This window comes from Marmota monax, unplaced genomic scaffold (assembly GCF_021218885.2).
Source record: "Marmota monax isolate L192 unplaced genomic scaffold, Marmota_monax_Labrador192_F-V1.1 WCK01_AAM20220418_F8-fsc00144, whole genome shotgun sequence".
NCBI classification, from domain to species: Eukaryota; Metazoa; Chordata; class Mammalia; order Rodentia; family Sciuridae; genus Marmota; species Marmota monax.
The window spans coordinates 1859916-1879213 of record NW_026694618.1 but is presented as its reverse complement, the minus strand read 5'-3'; the positions used below and the strand labels follow the sequence as shown (position 1 = coordinate 1879213).

Here is a 19298-nt window from a genome sequence, read left to right as displayed (position 1 = left end):
TGTGTAACTTCTTTGCACTTCAGCATTCCCCATCTGTTAAAATGGAGATTTAAATAGTACTTACCTCATAAAGGAAAAATTAAATGAAATAACACAAATGAAGAACTTTGAACAGTGACTAGCAAGTAAATGCTTGTTTAGTGTGAAGTGGTACCTGTCGTAGTTGAAATAGGCACACTTGGGCTGGGGCTGTAGCTCAGTGGCAGAGTGCTTGCCTAGCATGGGTGAGGCACTGGGTTCAATCCTTGGTACCACATACAAAATTAAGCTTATGAAATAAAGGCATGCTGTCCATCTACAACTACAAATAAAATAAAATAAAATAAAAAAAGAAATAGGCACACTATTAGAACCTTACAGGTACTCAGAGTAAAGTTAATAGAACTAAAATCAGTGGTATGTATACAGGGCTCTTCTTCTAAATCATCTAATTTCCAGCTTCAAGGGCGGATAAATTATTCAATGTCTTCAGAGAACGCCCATCCAAAACTCACCTGTAGAGAAAGCAGGGAGGGAAGAACAGAATCTCTGTTGAGTTCTAAGTGTAGTTTCTGTACATTTCAGAACACTTGAAAATTACAGGTTAGGCCACTTTGACAATTAAAGCCACAGCATTTATTTCCAGGAGCCTGATGGAAAGTCTGTAGTAGGTTCTGAAATCAACTACCTAGAAACTTTGGTGAAATATCAGACCTTTGAAAACTACTGCTCAGATTACCAAGAACCACCACATAAACATTTGGATCCTAGAGAGATGTGCCATATTGTTTCTTGCTCCCACCGATCTTGAAGCTTCCCTGCTCCCTGGCTCAGCTGTCATGAAAATCAAGCTGACTTGTGGTGGAAAAGAACTAAGTGGCTTTTCCCCATCACATCTCATCTTCAATTTCTGTTAGCCAGCAGATAGATTATGCCAATACTTTCTTTCACTTCTGGTAGCCAGTCATTTTCTACCTCCAACAAATTGCTTTCTTTTATATGCATGCATCTTTCTTAATCCTCTTTTCTCTCCAAACTTTGCCACCAACATTAGCAAAATCTGCTTTTATCACCTTGCTATTTATGGTAATAAAAATTTTAAAAATCGTCGTACAATTCTCCAGATTTCCTAGAACTACTTCTCATGGAAATACTCCCTCCTCAATGAAATGAGGTCAACGATCTTGAAAGTGCTCCTGAAATCCTTTTAGATTCTCTGTCAAAGTTCAGCTCCTCTAAATTAAATTAACTTTTTTTCAAGCACTGGCATTCAAGATAATTATAATATTTTTTAGTTTAACTTATAGATATTGTTATTATGCTTATGATACTAATGTTTCTACATCTTTTTATTGCACATATATATTATCTCATCTTATTGTGAACTCATTAGCCTGAGAATATACTTTCTTTGTTCTTGTTGTTAAACCATAACTTGTGTGAATGAAGATAAGTATATTTCCTACTTATTTCTTATCATAATCAATAGCAGTGTGAAATTAGGTATTCTTTCATTGTAGGAATCCTTTTCATAATGTTTATAGTATAATTCTGAGTTGTGATCATCTCAAGATGTATTCCCCCCAGTCATTAATTTCTTTGTATAGTTATTATTTCTATTTATATAAGAGCTATTTCTGTAAAAAGTGTACTAATACAGCAGATTTGGAGTCCAATTCTATTTAGAACCATGGTGCTTTGCAGCTAGACATCTGATCCAATTATCTCAAGTTTCAGAGGAGTAACTGAAACCCAGAAAGGTTAAATGATTTGCTTAAAGTCATATGGTTTAGGTAGAAGCAGGAGTCATTGGGACTTAGGTATAGTTCTCTTTCTAAGTCTGATGTACAACCTGAAATCTGCAAACAATTTGATGTACAAATAACAGTATGTATTCTGATAATTACCTTCTTCTCCTACCGAGAGAGAGAGAGAGAGAGAGAGAGAGAGAGAGAGAATCCTGAAAAAGCATGACCCTAAGAGTCCATTGTACATTACCCAACTTTTCAGTTGTTGATATGAAAGCATTTTTCCACTACACTGTGTATTTTGCTTTGAGAAATTCCAGTCATTTATGTTAAATTTGTTACTCTGTTGAAGCATTGTAATTTTAAAATTTTACTAATATGTGTGACCTTTCAAATTTTCTCGTGATTTTTTGGAAACCATCATGGCCCATTTTTATCACTTCTTAGCCTTATTTATACTGTTTTGTTGGGCAGACTTTTCCCAAGAGCAGGTAATGACATCTGTACCCTTATAATGACATACAACAATTCTGGAGTAGAGTGCCAGTGAGTCAACGGTCTTAGTGATTACAAGCTATTGCAAACATGATTGAAATTTGATTAAACTCAGATTTTAATTCATAAAATAATAAGTTGACACAATTTACTTTAATTACATTTTTTCAGGCCCAGCAAATTTTGTATTATAAAAGTCTAAAAACAGGGGCTGAGGTTGTGGCTCAGTGGTAGAGCGTTTGCCTAGACATGTGAGGCAGTGGGTTCGATCCTCAATGCCACATAAAAATAAACAAATAAAATAAAGGTATTGTGCCCAACTATGACTAAAAAATATTTTTAAACAAGTCTAAAGACAAATTTACTACATGAATTTATAGTTCAAAGTAAGCAGGAATCATGGTTTGTGTTTCCCTAACTTCAGGATATCACTAGCTGCCCTTCACATAGTAAATACTCAGTATTACTTTATTTATTGAATTCTGATAATCCTGTTAGAATTGTTTCCTAGCTTTTCCACCTAGTTGATTATACTCTAGCCCAAAAATCTTTGGTCCTACACGTCAAAAGGTAGGAAAAAACCAAATGTCCATCTAGCAAATAAATGAATAAACTGTTATATAAGCATACAATGGAATATTATTCAGATTTAAAAAGGAATAAAATTTAGATATATGCTACAACATGTATGGATCTTGAAAATGGATACTAGTGAAATAAGCCAGACACATAATGCCAGATAATATATGATTTCATTTATATAAGATACCAGAATGGGTAAATGCATAGAAACAAAAAACATAATAAAAGTTACCAGGGCCTCAGGAAAAGGAAGAATAGGAAGCTTTTATTTAAAGGGTACAGAGTTTCTGTTTGGAATGATGAAAAAGTTCTGGAGATGAAGGGTGGCGATGATTACATCATTATGTATGTACTCATGCCACTGGATTATACACTTTAAGATGGTTAAGATGGTAATTTTGTGTTATGTATACTTACCATAGGAAAAAAAGTACCATCCTGAGTTCACCTTGAAATGAAATAATAATACATTCTTTTGGATTCTGAGTTTGCACCAAAAAGGGACCCTGCTTCCTGCCATTCTGAATGGCTCCTTCATTCTCATGCTGGGGTGGAAAAAACACAGCTGTATTTACTTTTCCAATCCCATCTTCTATTTTGAAATACAACCTTTTTGCAAATGAGAGCCAAGGTCAAGTGACACAACTTTCTGCTCACCTCTTCAGTTTGCCAAACATTGTTTTTCTAGTAGAGTTCTGGGTTAGGTGCAGCAAGTGTGAGTAATACTATCACTCCTGTGAACTCTGAGTGGAATTTAATAAGCCTACCTTCATGATTTCCATTCTCAATTTGATATGACATATTTCCTTTCACTTTCATCAATATATGAAAATTCAGTTACATATTCACTGAATATGTAACACATAATACATGTCCAGGTGTGTAGACCATTCCACATGTTAAATTCAAATTACAAAGAAAATAAGGCTTTTCCTGTCTAGTGTTTCTCTTTTTTTCTGAAGAATTTAATTGCTTTCTGAGATTAGAGAGATGTTTATGTGCAGAGTAAATGAGATCTTACTGATAATTGTCTTTGGATTTGCGCTATGGACATGAAAACGTTAAGTACATAGTAAGAATTTGTGTTTTTATATAATAATGTTAGAAATAATGGCAAGGCATAAAATTTTCAATATAAATTAAGGGCAATAAAATGGATTAACTTTTTGTCCTAAAACAAAGGCCATAGTATGAAATAATTACATTCATTATTCTTTTTCATAATATTTAAATGTTTCTAAAAATATATATCAGGATATAAGAATTTTAAATGATCATTTTATCAGAATGCACACCAAAAAACACAATATGTGACTATTATTTAAGATTTTAGGATTTTTGTATTTCTGACTATTATTTTTCTATTTAGTCAAAATTATATAAGTAATATCTAATTATATAAAAGCATCAGTACAATGTAAATATTTATATTTTGAGCTTTAAAAATAGAATGTATCCATTTTCTCTCTGTTGTATATGCAGACAGTTGAAGTACTTTATTGTTTTACAAAGTGAAAATCATTCATTTGAGTGAAATTAATACTCAGCATGCTGTAGAGATATACAGATCATTTTTCATTGTTTTCCTTTGAAATTATCTGGAAAAAATATAATCTTGTTTAATTATGTTTGGAAGAATTTGAATAGATGTTTAAAATGAAAAAGGCTACATAAATGGGAAGTTTAGAAGAATCCAGTGTGACTAATAAGCGATATCAAATTCTTCAGAGTTATGGTGTACATAATATGCTCGAAGAATTTGTGCACAAAAGCCTAAGCTGTTTTGTAAAGTTGGCTGTGATCAGATACTGTAGTTTTCTAAACATGGCTACATATTGAGGCCAGCTTGGTTGATTTAACCTAGTAATAAGATGCTTAGTTGAACTGTTTCTTTAAACTCTTTTCTGTAGTGAGTGGCAGGCACAGTCTGTGTTTTGGGACTTTCAGCCTCCACCCCAGGTGATACTCCTCCATTGAGAAATGACTGAACTTAAGTCCTTTAAATAAAAAAAAAAAAAAAAAAATTAAAACAGGCAATCTTTGAAGCATTTTTCCTTGATAACAGCCTTTACCTGAAGGCTTTCACTACTTAAGCTGTGAGACTTATAAAGAAAATTATACACAATTCCAGGTAAACATCAGTAAAGCATTTTTGTGTGAAAATATATTAAGACGCATAAAATTTACAATACAGAAAATATTGGAAAATCATTAAGTTTGGAGTGAGGTTGAAGGTAGGAAAGGATCAATTCCATGTTTCGAACATATTGAGTTTAAGATGGTTGATGGAATATCGAAAAGGAAGTGTATAGTAAGAGTTGAGCATACAGGTCTGGAGCTCTAGATAGAAATCTGGGTTCAAATGCACAAATCTACATACATACGTTATCTACCTACTGGGGAGTAGAGGAGTAGGGCAGTAGATACCTGAGATAGTTCATCCAGAAAAAATGGGTTTCAAGTAAGTGGCACATAAGTCAAGAAATAAAAACTCAGGGAGTCACTAACCTTAAGTACAACAAAGAGGTCATGTTAAGATTAGTACTTTGACATCTTCTAAATTTAGCAAGACAGCAATTATCAGCACCTTTTGTGAAGCAGAGTCAGTAGAGAGTCAGAGAAAGCAGATTGCAGCCAGTGAGTCGTGAACAGCAAGTGTCAACAACTATCTCAGCCTGCACGTGGGAAAAGCAGAAAGGTGGTGTGTGTGTTAAGTAGATGATACACTAATGGGCAATATAGACTTGAATTTTTTTAAATGGTTAATTGCTTATAGGAAAAATGAACAATGAGGAGACACAACCCAGTTGATGAAGCCAGCAGGGAAGAGTGAGGACAGAATGCATCTGCAGCACCAGTGATGAATTAGCTGTGGGTAGGAGGGTGGGTATGAACGCAACCACATTTTGATGTAGAACAGAGACAGAGGATTCTTACCAGACAGTTTATATTTTGTTAGAGGACTAGAAGGCTGGCCCTGCTGCCCACAGTGAGGAGAAAGGTGGTGGAGGGCTAGAGAAGAGAAGAGGAAGGTGAGGTATCTGCTATAAAGCACAAGGGGAAAAGCCGACTGGGGGCATAGGAGATGTCTGAACAGCTTAAGGTTGGAGAACATGAATTTCTACAAACTAACTTTAAAAGCTTTGTTTGTTTGTTGTTTGTTTTTAATCACTGTGTCAGGCTTTTGCCCTTGTAAGTGCAAACCAGTACTAAACCAGCATCCCACACTGAACAGTTTCTTGCCTGGTTTCTTTCCTAAAATGCTTCTCTTTCCCCATTTCACTGCACCCCCACTCTAGCTGGCTAGTACAGAAGGTTTTCCGGCTTCAGACAAGCCACTTTTCTAAGAATATATGGAACAGATTACAGAAGCAAGTGACAGCCTGCTTACTTCCCCTTCTTCACTTATATACATTCAGCTGGAGTTCTGAAAAGAGGAATTCAGGAGAATTTTTATTTTTTTCTTTTTTAAAAGGAAGATGGGAGAAAGCAGGAAGTGCAAGAAGGTGGAAGTAGCAAAGGAAAAAGAAAGAAAAGGAAATAAATACTTAAAAAAAAAAGTTGAACCAGATTGTGAACTGAAATGATGTCAGAGACTGGAAAAGGAAAGGGAGTAAAGAAAATATCTTCTTTCCAGCATCACTAGTTTAGGAACCCTCACTCTGTAGAGAATCAACACCCAGGCCATATGGAAGGCAAGGTCTTCTGAGAATTCATTTTATCCCACCTAGTTTTTCCATAATAGCAGCAAAGTGTTCTGAGTTCTTGTTTGCTTCTTTGGCCTAACCCCTTGATTTTAAAATCAAGTCTTGACTCGGTGGTATAGCTTGGTGGTAGAGTATGTGTTAGTAAGCACATCCTTGGGTTTGATTCCCAGTACCAAATATAAAACAAAAAAGAAAAACCAAGTCTGAGTACCTAGAGTATCTGAGAAATAAGAGGACTAGATTCAGTTAAATTTTTAATATATTTAATGAGTGCTTACTATGTGCAGATACTGTTCAGGTACAGGGAATTTGGGAAAAAAAACAGGAAACGGTCTCTTCCTCTGAAATATAAATTCATCCCAAGTAAAAGGAAACTGTTGCTTAAGGACTTACAGATGCAAGAGATCAATCCTCTGACTTTTAACAGCTAGCCAGATATTTATTAGCAACCAGCTTTTTAGAAAAATAAAAAGCTTGAGTACTCCCTTAACTGTGTCATAGCTTGTATCACCTTCTTCTAACTTCTGTCCCTTATGCTTCTAACACAGATTTGACCCTCCACATTGCGCCACCATTGAGAATCTGATGTAATGCAAGCAGATACCAGCTGAAGGCAGAATAGAATGGATAGTTATCTGGGGAGATAAAGTGACAGTGTTGCTGGTTCTGGGTATTGTTCAAAGAAGCATGTCTTTTATTTATAGACATTAGAATTTAAAGGTAGAGAAAGCCAGAACTTGGTATTATCTTTTCTTTGTATAACTCACTTCCTAGAAATATGCTTGATACACCCTACCTTCTTTACATGTAAATTGAGTGTTGGTGGGTGTTTTATACTTTGTTTCCTAGGGGTTTAATAGGCCCTTTTGCTATTTTAGTGAAGGGTGGTTTCTAAATTTTAATGCATCAATATTTTGCTCTTATAGACATTATCTGAGAAATGGACTGCAGAAGAAAGCAGGAACCTTTAAGAGATGCCAGATATGGGTGGTTTTATATTACTTAAGTCTTCATAATTTAGTTGGGCATGGCTAAATAGATGAGGACTCCAGTTGTTACCAAGTTTGCAAATTTGGCATCTCCTAATAGATTTCATTGTGGTTACAGGGATTTTGTGCCAGGAAAAATATAGTTGTCTGTTCTTAAACCTGAATTTTCTTGCTTTCAAACACCCAGGAGTGAAGTTTACAAGGATGCCACTAACCTTCTGTTGCTCTGGAGAAGTGACTTCATTTTTCTAAGTCTTTACTGAAAAGTGTTATATGCCTTGTATTCTTGGAGTATGTTTTTTTCCTAAGCTCTTAGAAAATTTTACAGATTGAAGCTCATGAATCTTTACAGCCCCTCTACAGGAAAGGAAAGAATAATGCCTGTAAACCTCTTTGAATTGTTTGAAAGAAAGACAACAGAATTTAAGGAACTAAGAATAAATTTGGCCAGTCTATTTTGTAACAGATTAATTGAAAACCAAAAGTCACTTTTACATAAACATATGAAAACATCCAATTGTAAACTATTTGTTGTAATGATATAGATCAGGAAATTTATCCTTAAAATTAAAAAAATATATATCTGACATGGCATACTCATATATAAACCATGTAAGGGCAAACACTAATCTGGAAAAAAGTTTTAAAGCTAGATTATATGCAGGAACTTATACTCAGAACCATTATCATAGCAGCATTTCAGCGAACAAGATTAATCACAAAAATAACGATTATCCTTTATGAACATAATATTTGAAGTAATTTCCTAAAATTTGGCTATTAACCAGAAGGTTAATTGATTCTTTTCTTCTGCTCCATTGTGGTTAACATACTAATTCTTCCTATTAAAGACCCATTTTATTATGCAAATGAAAAAATCACAAGATGTGGTGTCTAAGAGAGAGGGGGCTGCTTTTTGCAGGGGAACTGGTGCACCTGTTTCAGCCCTCAGCCCCCACCTCTGCTTCCACTGGCTGCCAAGCTGGTGACTTACTGATAAGTTTAGTGGGTGTGGGGTCCCTGAATTTTGACTCCCATTTTCTTTGTGACTTACTCTTGTTTAGCCTTATAATTTCTCCCTTTCCAGCTCTCAGCATGCCAACAGCAGCTGCATCATGGCACTCACCCTTCTGCCAAGAGGGCAGGCAGCTCCTTGGAGACTGTAATGTTGTACTCCAGCCAACCGTTAAGAGATAGATGCTGGAGTAATACATACAGCACAGCTGAAATTCAGATCATTCTAGGAGGCATTTGGTAGAATACTTTGTCCATTATATTTTTAAACTAAGTAAAATGTTTAAAACTTTTATTTTTTGAAACATTTTCAGACTCATACAAAGGTAGAATACTGTAGTGCATTCCCACACACCTTTATGTCTGCCTCTTCAATTATCAACTCAATTATCTTGTTTCACTGTCCATGGTATTTTTCCCATGGCTCTACCCAGACTGCTGGTAGATTCATTTTCAGGGATAAACTTATCTTAAATTACAGTTGCTTTTCTATCCCTTTTCAGTCTGTCTGTAAGACATTTGATTAGACTTTTCTTCCCAAAGGCAGTCTTTTTTTTTTTTTTGTCCTTCTAAATTAAGCCAGGATATGCTTCAATAGTATTTTTCATATTTTCTAATACTGTCCCATGAATTTTCAAGGCTTTGTTCACTTGGTCAGTCTACCCACAATGTCTCAGAAATGTACTGGTTCTTGCTAATAGACCATTAAGGATCACTTGGATTTGATTCTCAGTATCGTTACCAACTACATATATAAACTGGGACAACTTCCAGTTACCCTTTCTGTTCCTCAGTGTCCTCTTGTCTTAAACATGAGGCACATGCCACAGACTGTTAGAAGACCACTGAGCTATTAGAAGACTTCTGTGAGTGGATATATTTATAAAGCTAAGATAAAACCTGGCACAAAGTAAGTGTTCAGTACATATGCTAGTTGCCGTCTTCATCATAATTGCAATCATCATCATCATTATCACTACCACCATCACCACCTTTGGTCCCTCACTACTCATTTTACAGAATAGAGGGCCGAGGCTCTGATGTGTGAAGCATCCACCTTCTGGTCAGATGTAGTTTTATAAGTAGAACTTGACCAAGAAACCAGCCACATGTATCAAATCCTTTATTATACTAGATTGGTTTGCTATAGATTGTCTTCAAGGAATAATGCTCTGACCCATAAGAATGGTTTGGAAAGATTATTAATAAAAGCATGGACAAAAGGAATAAATATTGCTGCTGAAGAGTTAGGCTTTGAAGTTGTATGTTTAGAAAGCAGGGCTACAGGTAACATACCTTCTCCTTAGTTGTAAAGGTGAGATCAGGACGTGATTTGGCTAATGAAATTGAATAACATTGTGTACACAACCCAAAAAGAGAGAGAGAAAGAAAATTTGAGGACCGAATGAAACTAATAGATCTATGTAAGATTTGCTCTTGAGATCAACAGTAGGTAAAAAAATTGGGGGATGCGGTAGGGGAAAGGGAAAATTACTTGAACCACCAGTAAATGTCAAACACTAAAGGGATAAATGGATTCTAGACTTTGTCTAAAGCCAAATGGGATCTGACATTCCTAAAGTTTTTATTAATTCACTTTCTTCACCCGTGCTAAGCACTATTCTGCTTACTTAAAAACATTGCTTTATTTAATTCTCAGAACAATCATGTGAAATACATACTATTACTGATCTTATAATACAGCTAAAGAAACTGAGACACAGAGAAGTTAATAGCTTAAGGCAATTTGTTTATCACTAAACATGAGATCTGGGATTTGTACCTTAGCAGTCGGGCTCTAGAATTTGTGCTCTTAATCCATTTTGCTGTGCTACTCCCAAGTAACCAAACCTCTGATGCATACATAATCTTGTGTTATTTTTGGCATACCCAATGTTGCTTCCTTTTCAGTTTTTCTATACAAACCACTTAGTGAAGCCCTTTAAATAGTCTGGATGCTCATCACTCCTCACTGATACCTGTGCTCTTGGCTGACCCCAGGATGCTTAACATTGTAAGTCCTAGTTAGTTTCAGGAGACAGATCTGTATGTGGATCTTTAATAATAAACTTTGTCATAATAAGGTATGTTTACATTTGTTTTAGTTGTAGCCCTAAGAAAGTACACTGGTGTTATTTTCTTGTGAAATTTTAAGATGACTACTCTTAATAGGCATGTGTTGAATAACTTGTTTCATTTAAGGTCATTCACTAAATGATATTTGAGATATTTGAGGGGCCTGTTGTAGGTGTTGGGGATGCTTTGTGAAGAGAACAGTTCCTTCTCTACAAGTTTATTGTTTTTTTTGTTTTTTTTTTTTTTTTTTTTTTTAGTGCTAGGTATTGAACCCATGCACTTACACATACTAGGTAGGCAAGCACTCTATCAGTGAACTACATCCCCAGCTCCACCCTTCTCTACAGATTCTTCATGTATTTTTCTTAATAGCTTCTTCTCATTAGCTTACAAGATGTCATGATGTCTCCCAACTTAGGGAAAAAAAAAGAAATCTTTTGCTTCCACCACACCCCTTTAAATACCAACCCATATATTTTTTCTCATTTACCGTTCCAATGCCTTGAAAAATTGTCTGTGTTCATGTTTATCTCCAGATCTCATCCAGCTCCAGATTCAAATCATATCCTTCTTCATACCAACAGCTCCATTTGATGTCAGTTAGGCACCTCAGACCTTCAGAATAGAACCTAGGTCTCCTGCCTGAGCCTGCTCCTTGGGTACTCTTTCTTATCCCTGTAAATAGTGACTGCATCCCTCTCATGGCTTAGGCCAAGAACTTTGGATTCATCCTTGCCCGTACTTTTTTTTTTTTTTTTGTACTAGGGATTGAACCCAGGGGTGTTCAACCATTGAGCCACATTCCCATCCCTTTTTTATTTTATTTTATTTTTTTTAATTTTGAGACAGGATCTCACCAAGTTGCTTAGAACGTCACTAAGTTGCTGAGGTTGGCCTCAAACTTGCAATCCTCCTGCCTCAGCTTCAGAGTCACTGGGATTATGGGTCTGTGCCAAGAGGCACAGCTTGACTGCACTCTTGTTTCTATGCCCCACCATCCATTCCACTTGCAAATACTGTTGGTTTTACTCTCAAAGTCTATTCACAATTCAACCATTTCATCTCACCTTTGCTATTACAACCTTCTTGAATCTCACTGTCATCTCTGTTCTCAGCTATCTTTCAGCTTCCTTTACTGGCTACCCAACCCCATCCCCACTGTCTACTGTCAATGCTACAATCAGAGTAATTCTTTTAAGATATCAGTCAGAATATATGTCCTCTGCAACAATATGTTCTTCACTTTTTTTTTATCCAACTTGCAATAATATGGATGAATCTCTTACATATAATACTGAAAACAACCTAAAACAAAAGAATTCGTACTGTACAATTACATTTATTTAAAATTCAAACACAGGTCAACCAGTCTTTGCTGTTATAAGTAAGGATGGTGACTAGAGGGCAGGGAGGTGATTGTGATGGAAAAAGAACCATCTTTGTTTTTTCTTGATCCTAGTGCTGGCTGCCCATGTGTGTTCAGTTTGTGAAAATTTAACAAGCTATGCTCTTATAATGTGCCCTTTTCCATATGTATTTTATACTTCAGTAAAAAGTTTTACAAAAATGTCTCTTACAGAAAATTGTTCTCCTTTAGACTTAAAGAATTTATCAGAATTTATAGCCATTAGAATATAAGCTCTATAAAGGCAAGAGTTTTGTCTGCTTTCATTCACCGGACAAATATTTATTAAGGCCTAGACACTAAGTATTTGGGATAAAGCAGTGAACATGAGAGGTAAAAGCTCCTTCTGAGAAACAATAATCAGAATGAGTTATGTAGTATACAGCAAGGTACGAAGGGATATGGGGAAGCAGAAAGCAGGAGGGAAAGACAGTACAGAGTTGAGAAGGTGAAGTGATAGCCTACAGGGTTAAATATTGTGGTCAGGAAAAGCCTCTCTGAAGAAGTGGCATCCTGGACAAAACTTGGAAGGAGGTAAGGGAAGGAATCCCGTATTTCTGGGAGAACAACCACCTGGTCAGAGGGAATGGAAAGTAAAGAACCTGAGGTAGGAGCAGGCTGGTTGGAGTAAGGTCAGAGAAATACCTGGGGCCAGATTCAGAAGGCTTTGTAGGCCTCTGCAAAGACAAATTCATTCTGTGTGAGATGAAGGTGTGGAAGTGGGAGGGAGTCTTTTTATTATTTTTTAAAATTGTTGATACACCTTTATTTTTTTTAATTTATTTATTTATATGTGGCGCTAAGAATTGAACTCAGTGCCTCACACATACCAGGCAAGTGTGCTACCACTGAGCCACAGCCACAGCCCCTTATTTTTATTTTTGCCTGAGCTAGTTTGAGTTAGATTTCAGCTGCTTATAGTGGCAGGTCATTCATTCATTTTAGTTTCTGGAAATAGACTTTAATTATTGTTATCTGTTCTGCTATTGAGGGATATTTAGGTAGTTTCCAGTTTTGGGGTTTGTGATGTGGGCTGCCGTGAACATCTTAGTGCATGTCTTTTAGTAAACAAGTGTTTGCAAGAGATGTGTCAATTCTTATTTGATGACAATTGCAACATAACATGCTAATTCCAGTGGAAATCAGACAATCCATGTTCAGGACACACATTAAAGGTAATTAACATTAATTAATATATATTAATATAATAAAATATATTAGGATAAATCCGTAAAGTATGCAAGGTGGTAATACAAGACATACCAATTAGATTGCTCGCACTCAAGAACTGTAGAGACTAGTTGGAGATAAGCTCTGTGCATATGGAACCATAGTTAACAAGAATACCTCTAGGAGGGCTGGGGTTGTGGCTCAGTGGTAGAGCACTTACCCACATGCATGAGGCACTGGGTTCGATCCTCAGCACCACATAAAAAAATTAAAATAAAGGTATTGTGTCCACCACAACTGAAAAAAGTGTGTGTGTGTGTATTTCTTTTTTAAAGAATACCTCTAGGAAACACCAAATAATATTGTTAGCAGTTTGTCCCATAAGCATTCTGAAGTGAGCAAGATTACTTTGGACTCTGGTATTATAAGAATTTTCAGGGAAGCTGGGCATGCAGCAGAGCCTGAAAGCATCAGGGAAAGAGTTGGGAAAGCAGAGAAGAATTTTGTAGACATTATCTGGGTTAGGGAAACAGCAAGAATGCCAGATAGTATTTAAGGGACTATAGATGGTCATTCTAAGAGTAGAGTTTAAGATTCATTTTAAAACCTAGCACAGACTTGGATTCAAGTAAAGTAAATAATTGCATTCAAATCTGGAAGTATTTATATATTACACATTTCTCAATCATTTTGATGTGTTGATGCCACATTTACCATTACTAAACCTTACAGTTCATATGGTCTAAATGTTTTAAATATATATGTATTTTTAGACTGGCAAAGAAAACTCATCCAGTGTGACTGTGGCAGGCCCTGAGACGGAAAATAAGGCAGGCCAAACTCTGGAGAGCAGCTCACTAATGGCGGAGCTCCTGAGCGACGTACCCTTCACCTTGGCCCCACATGTGCTGGCAGTGCAGGGCACCATCAGCGACCTTCCTGACCACTTACTCTCGTATGATGTCAGCGAAAACTTATCACGATTTTGGTATGATTTTACTCTTGAAAATTCAGTGCTATGTGATTCGTAATCTTCATTTACATCTTAACAGCTTTAAAAAATTTTTGTATATTTAATCTATTTTATGTTTTTTGCCGTTGCACTCTTTGAAGGCCTTCAGAAAAGCAAGGATCGTAAACCAAATAAAATAGCATCATGTTCATTGTTTTATATATTAGAATAATGTACATTTGTATAAAAATTGAATTCCAGTTCTACTTACCTCTTCCCCCATGTCATAAATACAAAACTGAAGCTATCCATTTTATAAAAGATTGCTTCAGTTGGCGTTTCAAAATACAACACTGTGAAAAAGAACTCGGGCATTTTTCTTGGCTACCACAACTCTGTAGTCTGAGTTGAAGAGAGAGTGTGAAGTCTCTTTGGTTCAGAAGAAGCTTGAGTTCATATTATTCGCTTCTTCTTCCACAGTGTTTATGAATGAATTCTGGGAGGGGAAAAAAGTTTGTTGTTAATTTCTTCATTCTTGGTTTAGACAAACTGATGTGGGAATGTAAAAGTGATCATTTGCTGAATCAAGAAAATGCTCTACCTTGAGTGGTACACTTCAGCTTTCTTAGACCTGCAACAGTCCTTTCTACCCCGAATGATTTCTTTGTTCTCAGCCTTTTCTGCTCTTCCATGTGTGCTATCCAACCAACTTTCCAAAGAACTTTTCCTGCTTCTGCCTCAGTTGGCATTTGCTCTCCTTACACATATGTTCCCTGTGTATGAAGAGATCCACATTTCCTTTTCAACATCTCTGCCTCCTGAAGAACATCTCATGATGGTATTTAATATTGCTGATAACTCGCTTATTTAGAAATTTGTTGGCCATGATACAGATGGAAATATTTTACTATTATAAATACTGAACTCAGTTCTTACACCTAGGTATGAATTTCAGTTCTTGGGTATCTGTCATTTATTCCAACTAAAACTGAAGAGAACTGCCATTTGTCGATAAAACATAAAGGGAAGAGGTTAATTTGATAGTGAATCTTCTATGCCATGGAAAATTTAGGTCACATTTATTTTTATTAGTAGCAATATGATTTATTAATTCTGTGCCAAACTATTAAATATATTTTTTCACAAAGATGGAGTGCTGTAGCAAAACTAAAGGTACATGAATTATTCAGATTTTAATGTGTTATGCATGTTTGTTTAATAAATGTGGCCTGGTCTTGATAAAATGCTATATTATTTAAAGAACATTTCTATTAACAAAAATGTGCTTCATTTGCAAATGTTACCATGTGAAGTTAATGATTAAATTAGATATTTACATAGTTTTATAAAACATCAGTCTAAGAGATATAACTTATTACTGACATAAATGTGAACATTTTGTAGCACTTTTTTTAAAGGCATATCCTTTTTAAATCTCCATGTTAATGTACTCTTAAAACTAAATGTTAATCATGCAGTCAATTAGTCTAATATATGTGTTAACTCTTGTCTAAAATAATTATACATTTCACTTTATTTATGTCTACCATGTATGCTTTTAATTACTTTCACTTGTCTATGGAATTGTTATATTTAAATAAATGTGAATTAAAATAAATGAATATTTTGATTATTTTCAGATCCATAAAAATGGCTTTCTTTGCATTATTCATATCTGAGTGCAAGTTTCAGACTCTGTAGGAGGTAAAGACTTAAGTATATAGCTTGTGTAGTGCAGAGAAAAGTATGCAATTTCTTCTTATATATAAATTTCAAGAAATAACATTGAAAATGGTAAGAGCAAATATTTTGGCTTAATAGGACTGAAGGGATTTGAAAGGAATGACACGCACATATCTAGATAGATCCCTATCACAAAATTTAGTAAGGATAAGTGTTAATGACCTAATTTTAATAAAAGTGATGTGAAAATAGCCATTTAAATTATTTTCCTATATATAAATCATTGTTACTATTTTAAAATAGAAGCATTAGAAATCAACAACCAACTCCATTTTTCCCAAGAGAAAACTGAATCCTAGAAAAGGTTAAATTACTTAAAATACATAGTTAGTGAAAAATAAATATTTACTTGAATAGTGTTAATCATAGTTTAAATTCTAAGCAAGCTGTATGATACGTAGGAAAGCATTCAAGCATTCAAGGCAGCCAGCATTTGTAATGACTCCCTCATTCACAAGCTGAAGGCTTTGAACCTGTGCCCTAATTTCTGGGGTCCCCAGTTCCCTTGCTCAGTAAATAGGCTCTGTCCCTGACTTGCAGGGTTGTGTTGGATAATAAATGGTGTATGTCAAATGCCTGGTAGCTAAACACCTGACACATTGTTGATGTTCTGTGAAAGGGACTTTTTAATTCTGATTTCTAAACACACACACACAGTAGTTCAATACAATGCAAAATATATAGTAACTAAACTGCTTAATGACTCATATAAAAAAAGTAATTACCTATCTGAATTGTAGATTCTCCTACCACAGTATTTTATTATGAAAAACTAGTCTTAAAGTATGTTAGTTGACTCTTTGCCTTGGCTACAAATTCTGTATTGAACACTTTTTTTTCCCTTATTGTCAAGGATCCTGGCCCTTTTCCTTAATATAAGTGACTATTGTAAATTACTATAGTTATAAAATATGTAAGTGATTTTACTGAGTTTTATTTTTAACCCTAATATGTATTCAGGAAGTTGCAAGTATTTTTTTCCTGCTTTCTTTATTGGCATTTGCTGTCTGTCCTAAAAATAGAATTAGAGAAGCTAGTCTAGCTAGTTTATTATTTGGTTACTTAATTTTTGACTGTCTCAACTTTAAAAATTGTATCAGTAAAATGTCAACATAAGAATAATTCTAGAGACCCACAAGTTTTTAAAAGTAAACATTCATTGACACCAACACTTTATCCTCCATCAATTAAAATGATAAATTGGAAATAGGATGAAAAGAGTGTTTTTCAGTGTTTCCCAGAATCTTCATTTCTTATCATTCTAAAGGATAGATGGGGAATAGTCAGTAAATAAATGCCATCTAGGGTCTGAAATGGTCGCACATCAGATTTCACCCCCTTATATCCCATGATAGCAATTGATCAGTAAGTGAATACTGCCCTTAGTAATCTAGCACAGAATATGTTACTTTCAGAGATTAATGCATTCCCTTATTAATGATGTCATTAATTACTGCTTATACAAAATTATGTGTATTCGATAGGTGAATAAAAGACGTAACATTTTTGAAAGCCAACAAGAAATAACAGGTTTGTGAATATACCTTCTGAGCATTTGTGGCATATTACTGAGGGAATGACCCAATTATTGGGAAATCTAAGTCTTTCAAAATAGGTCTCACTACATTGGCTTTAAAGATGAAATATTCTTATGTTTCAGGAAAATGAATCTTAATGCCATATGTTTGGTGGATAGGTGTGTGTGTGTGAGAGAGAAAGACAGACATGTATTGATTAACAGGAGCTCTGTTACAATCAATATAGCAAAATATTAATCGTCTCTCTAAATTTTTAAATAAACATTTGAGAATAATTTCAGATTTACAGAAAAATTACAAAGATAGTGTTTCTCCTCTTTTTGACAGAACTAAGGAACCAATATTTGTATGCTACTGTCAGCCAAACTCTACACTCTATTCAGATTTCATAGTGCCCCCCCCCCCAATATCCTTTGTCCCTCCTAGCATCCTATCCAGTATAACGCATTACATTTAGTCATCCTATCTCCTAAGGCTCCTCTTGGTTTTAACATTTTCTCTCAGGCTTCTCTTATTGTTGATGACCTTGACAGTTTTGAGGAAAACTCGTCAAGTATTCAGTAGACTGTCCCTCTGGTTGAGTTTTTCTGATATTTTCATATGTTTAAACTAGGATTGTGAGGTTTTGGAGGAATATCATAAAGGTGAAGTGTAGTTTGGTGAGATCACGCCATATCAAGAGTGCATACTATAAACATGATGGCTTACTGATGATGTTAACTTTGACCATTTGGCTGAGGTAGTGTTTTCCCACGATTACCATGAAGTTGTTCCCGTCCTCAAGTCCTTTTATACTCTACTCTTCGGAATTAAATCACAAAGCACAGCCCATACTCAAGGAATAAGGAAATATAAACTCCAGCTCCTTGAGGGGTGAGTATCATATAAAGTACTTGGAATTATTCTGCATGGAAGATTTTTCTAGTTTCCCCAAGTTATTTATCAGTTGCTTATCTGCATTAGTATGAACTTAATGCATATTATGTCTTTTTTTTTCCAAATCTAAGTCTTGTCATGACCAAGAGACATACATACATTTTTATAAAAGTTAATAAAGGAAATTTGAAACATTTTACATGGCACATGAGTACCATCTGATGTTAGCTATATTTTGTAGTTTCCTCAGAATTCATCTTCCTTTAAATATCAGGTATATTTCTTGTCAACTTGTCTGTAACTATATGCACAGTCATAAGCTACATAACAACATTTCAGTCGATAATGGACTGCATATATGAGGGTGGACTCAGAGTATGATGGAGCTGAAACATTCCTATCACCTAGTATTTTTTCTGTACCTTTTGTTTGTTTAGATATGTCTAAACAACTGTTTACCCTTGTGTTACCTTTGCCATTAGTATTCAGTAGAGGAACATGCTATCCTGGTTTCTAGTCTCTGAGCAATAGGCTTTTATCATATAGCCTAGGTGTGTAATAGGCTATACCATCTAGGTTTCTATCAGTACACTATGATGTTCACACAACAACAAAATCAGCCGATGACTCATTTCTCAGATTGTATCTTGACTTATGACTGTATAGTAGATCTTCTCTAAAGGGCTGCAAATGTTATGTCATAAATGGAGCCCTTTTACCTATCTCTTTCCTAAGATGGTGCATCTTACACTAAATGTAATGACACTTCAGCAAGTGATGTAGAAATGAGATTATGCCCTAATCATTTTTTTTCCTTAAGAAACCAAGAAATCTCATGCCACAACTCTTTAAAAATAAATGTTATTTTTCTTTAATAATAGTAAAAATAATGTGTGGCTCCTTAGTTTTCTAAAGAAACATGAATTTCATCTTCAACTTTTAAGAAGTAGTTTTAAGAAGCAGTAAAAGGAAATTCGGTCTTCTTTCAGAGAGGATAGGTGCCCAAGAATGTTCCAATTCTGTT

General features: G+C 35.1%; 1 protein-coding gene across 4 annotated transcripts in view; it reads left to right on the top strand.

Annotated features, from left to right (window-relative positions):
* Window positions 1–15717, top strand: part of Umad1 (UBAP1-MVB12-associated (UMA) domain containing 1) — a 245066-nt gene extending 229349 nt beyond the window's left edge. For 3 of the 4 annotated variants that reach the window (XM_046422556.2, XM_058572164.1, XM_058572165.1), the window contains exon 4: window positions 13939–15717. In XM_046422556.2, coding sequence (XP_046278512.1) covers window positions 13939–14196 — 258 coding nt within the window. In that variant the 3' untranslated portion in view covers window positions 14197–15717. The remainder of the gene's footprint in view (window positions 1–13938) is intronic. The other variant, XM_046422555.2, reaches the window with a different exon arrangement.
* The last annotated feature ends 3581 nt before the right edge of the window (window positions 15718–19298 follow it).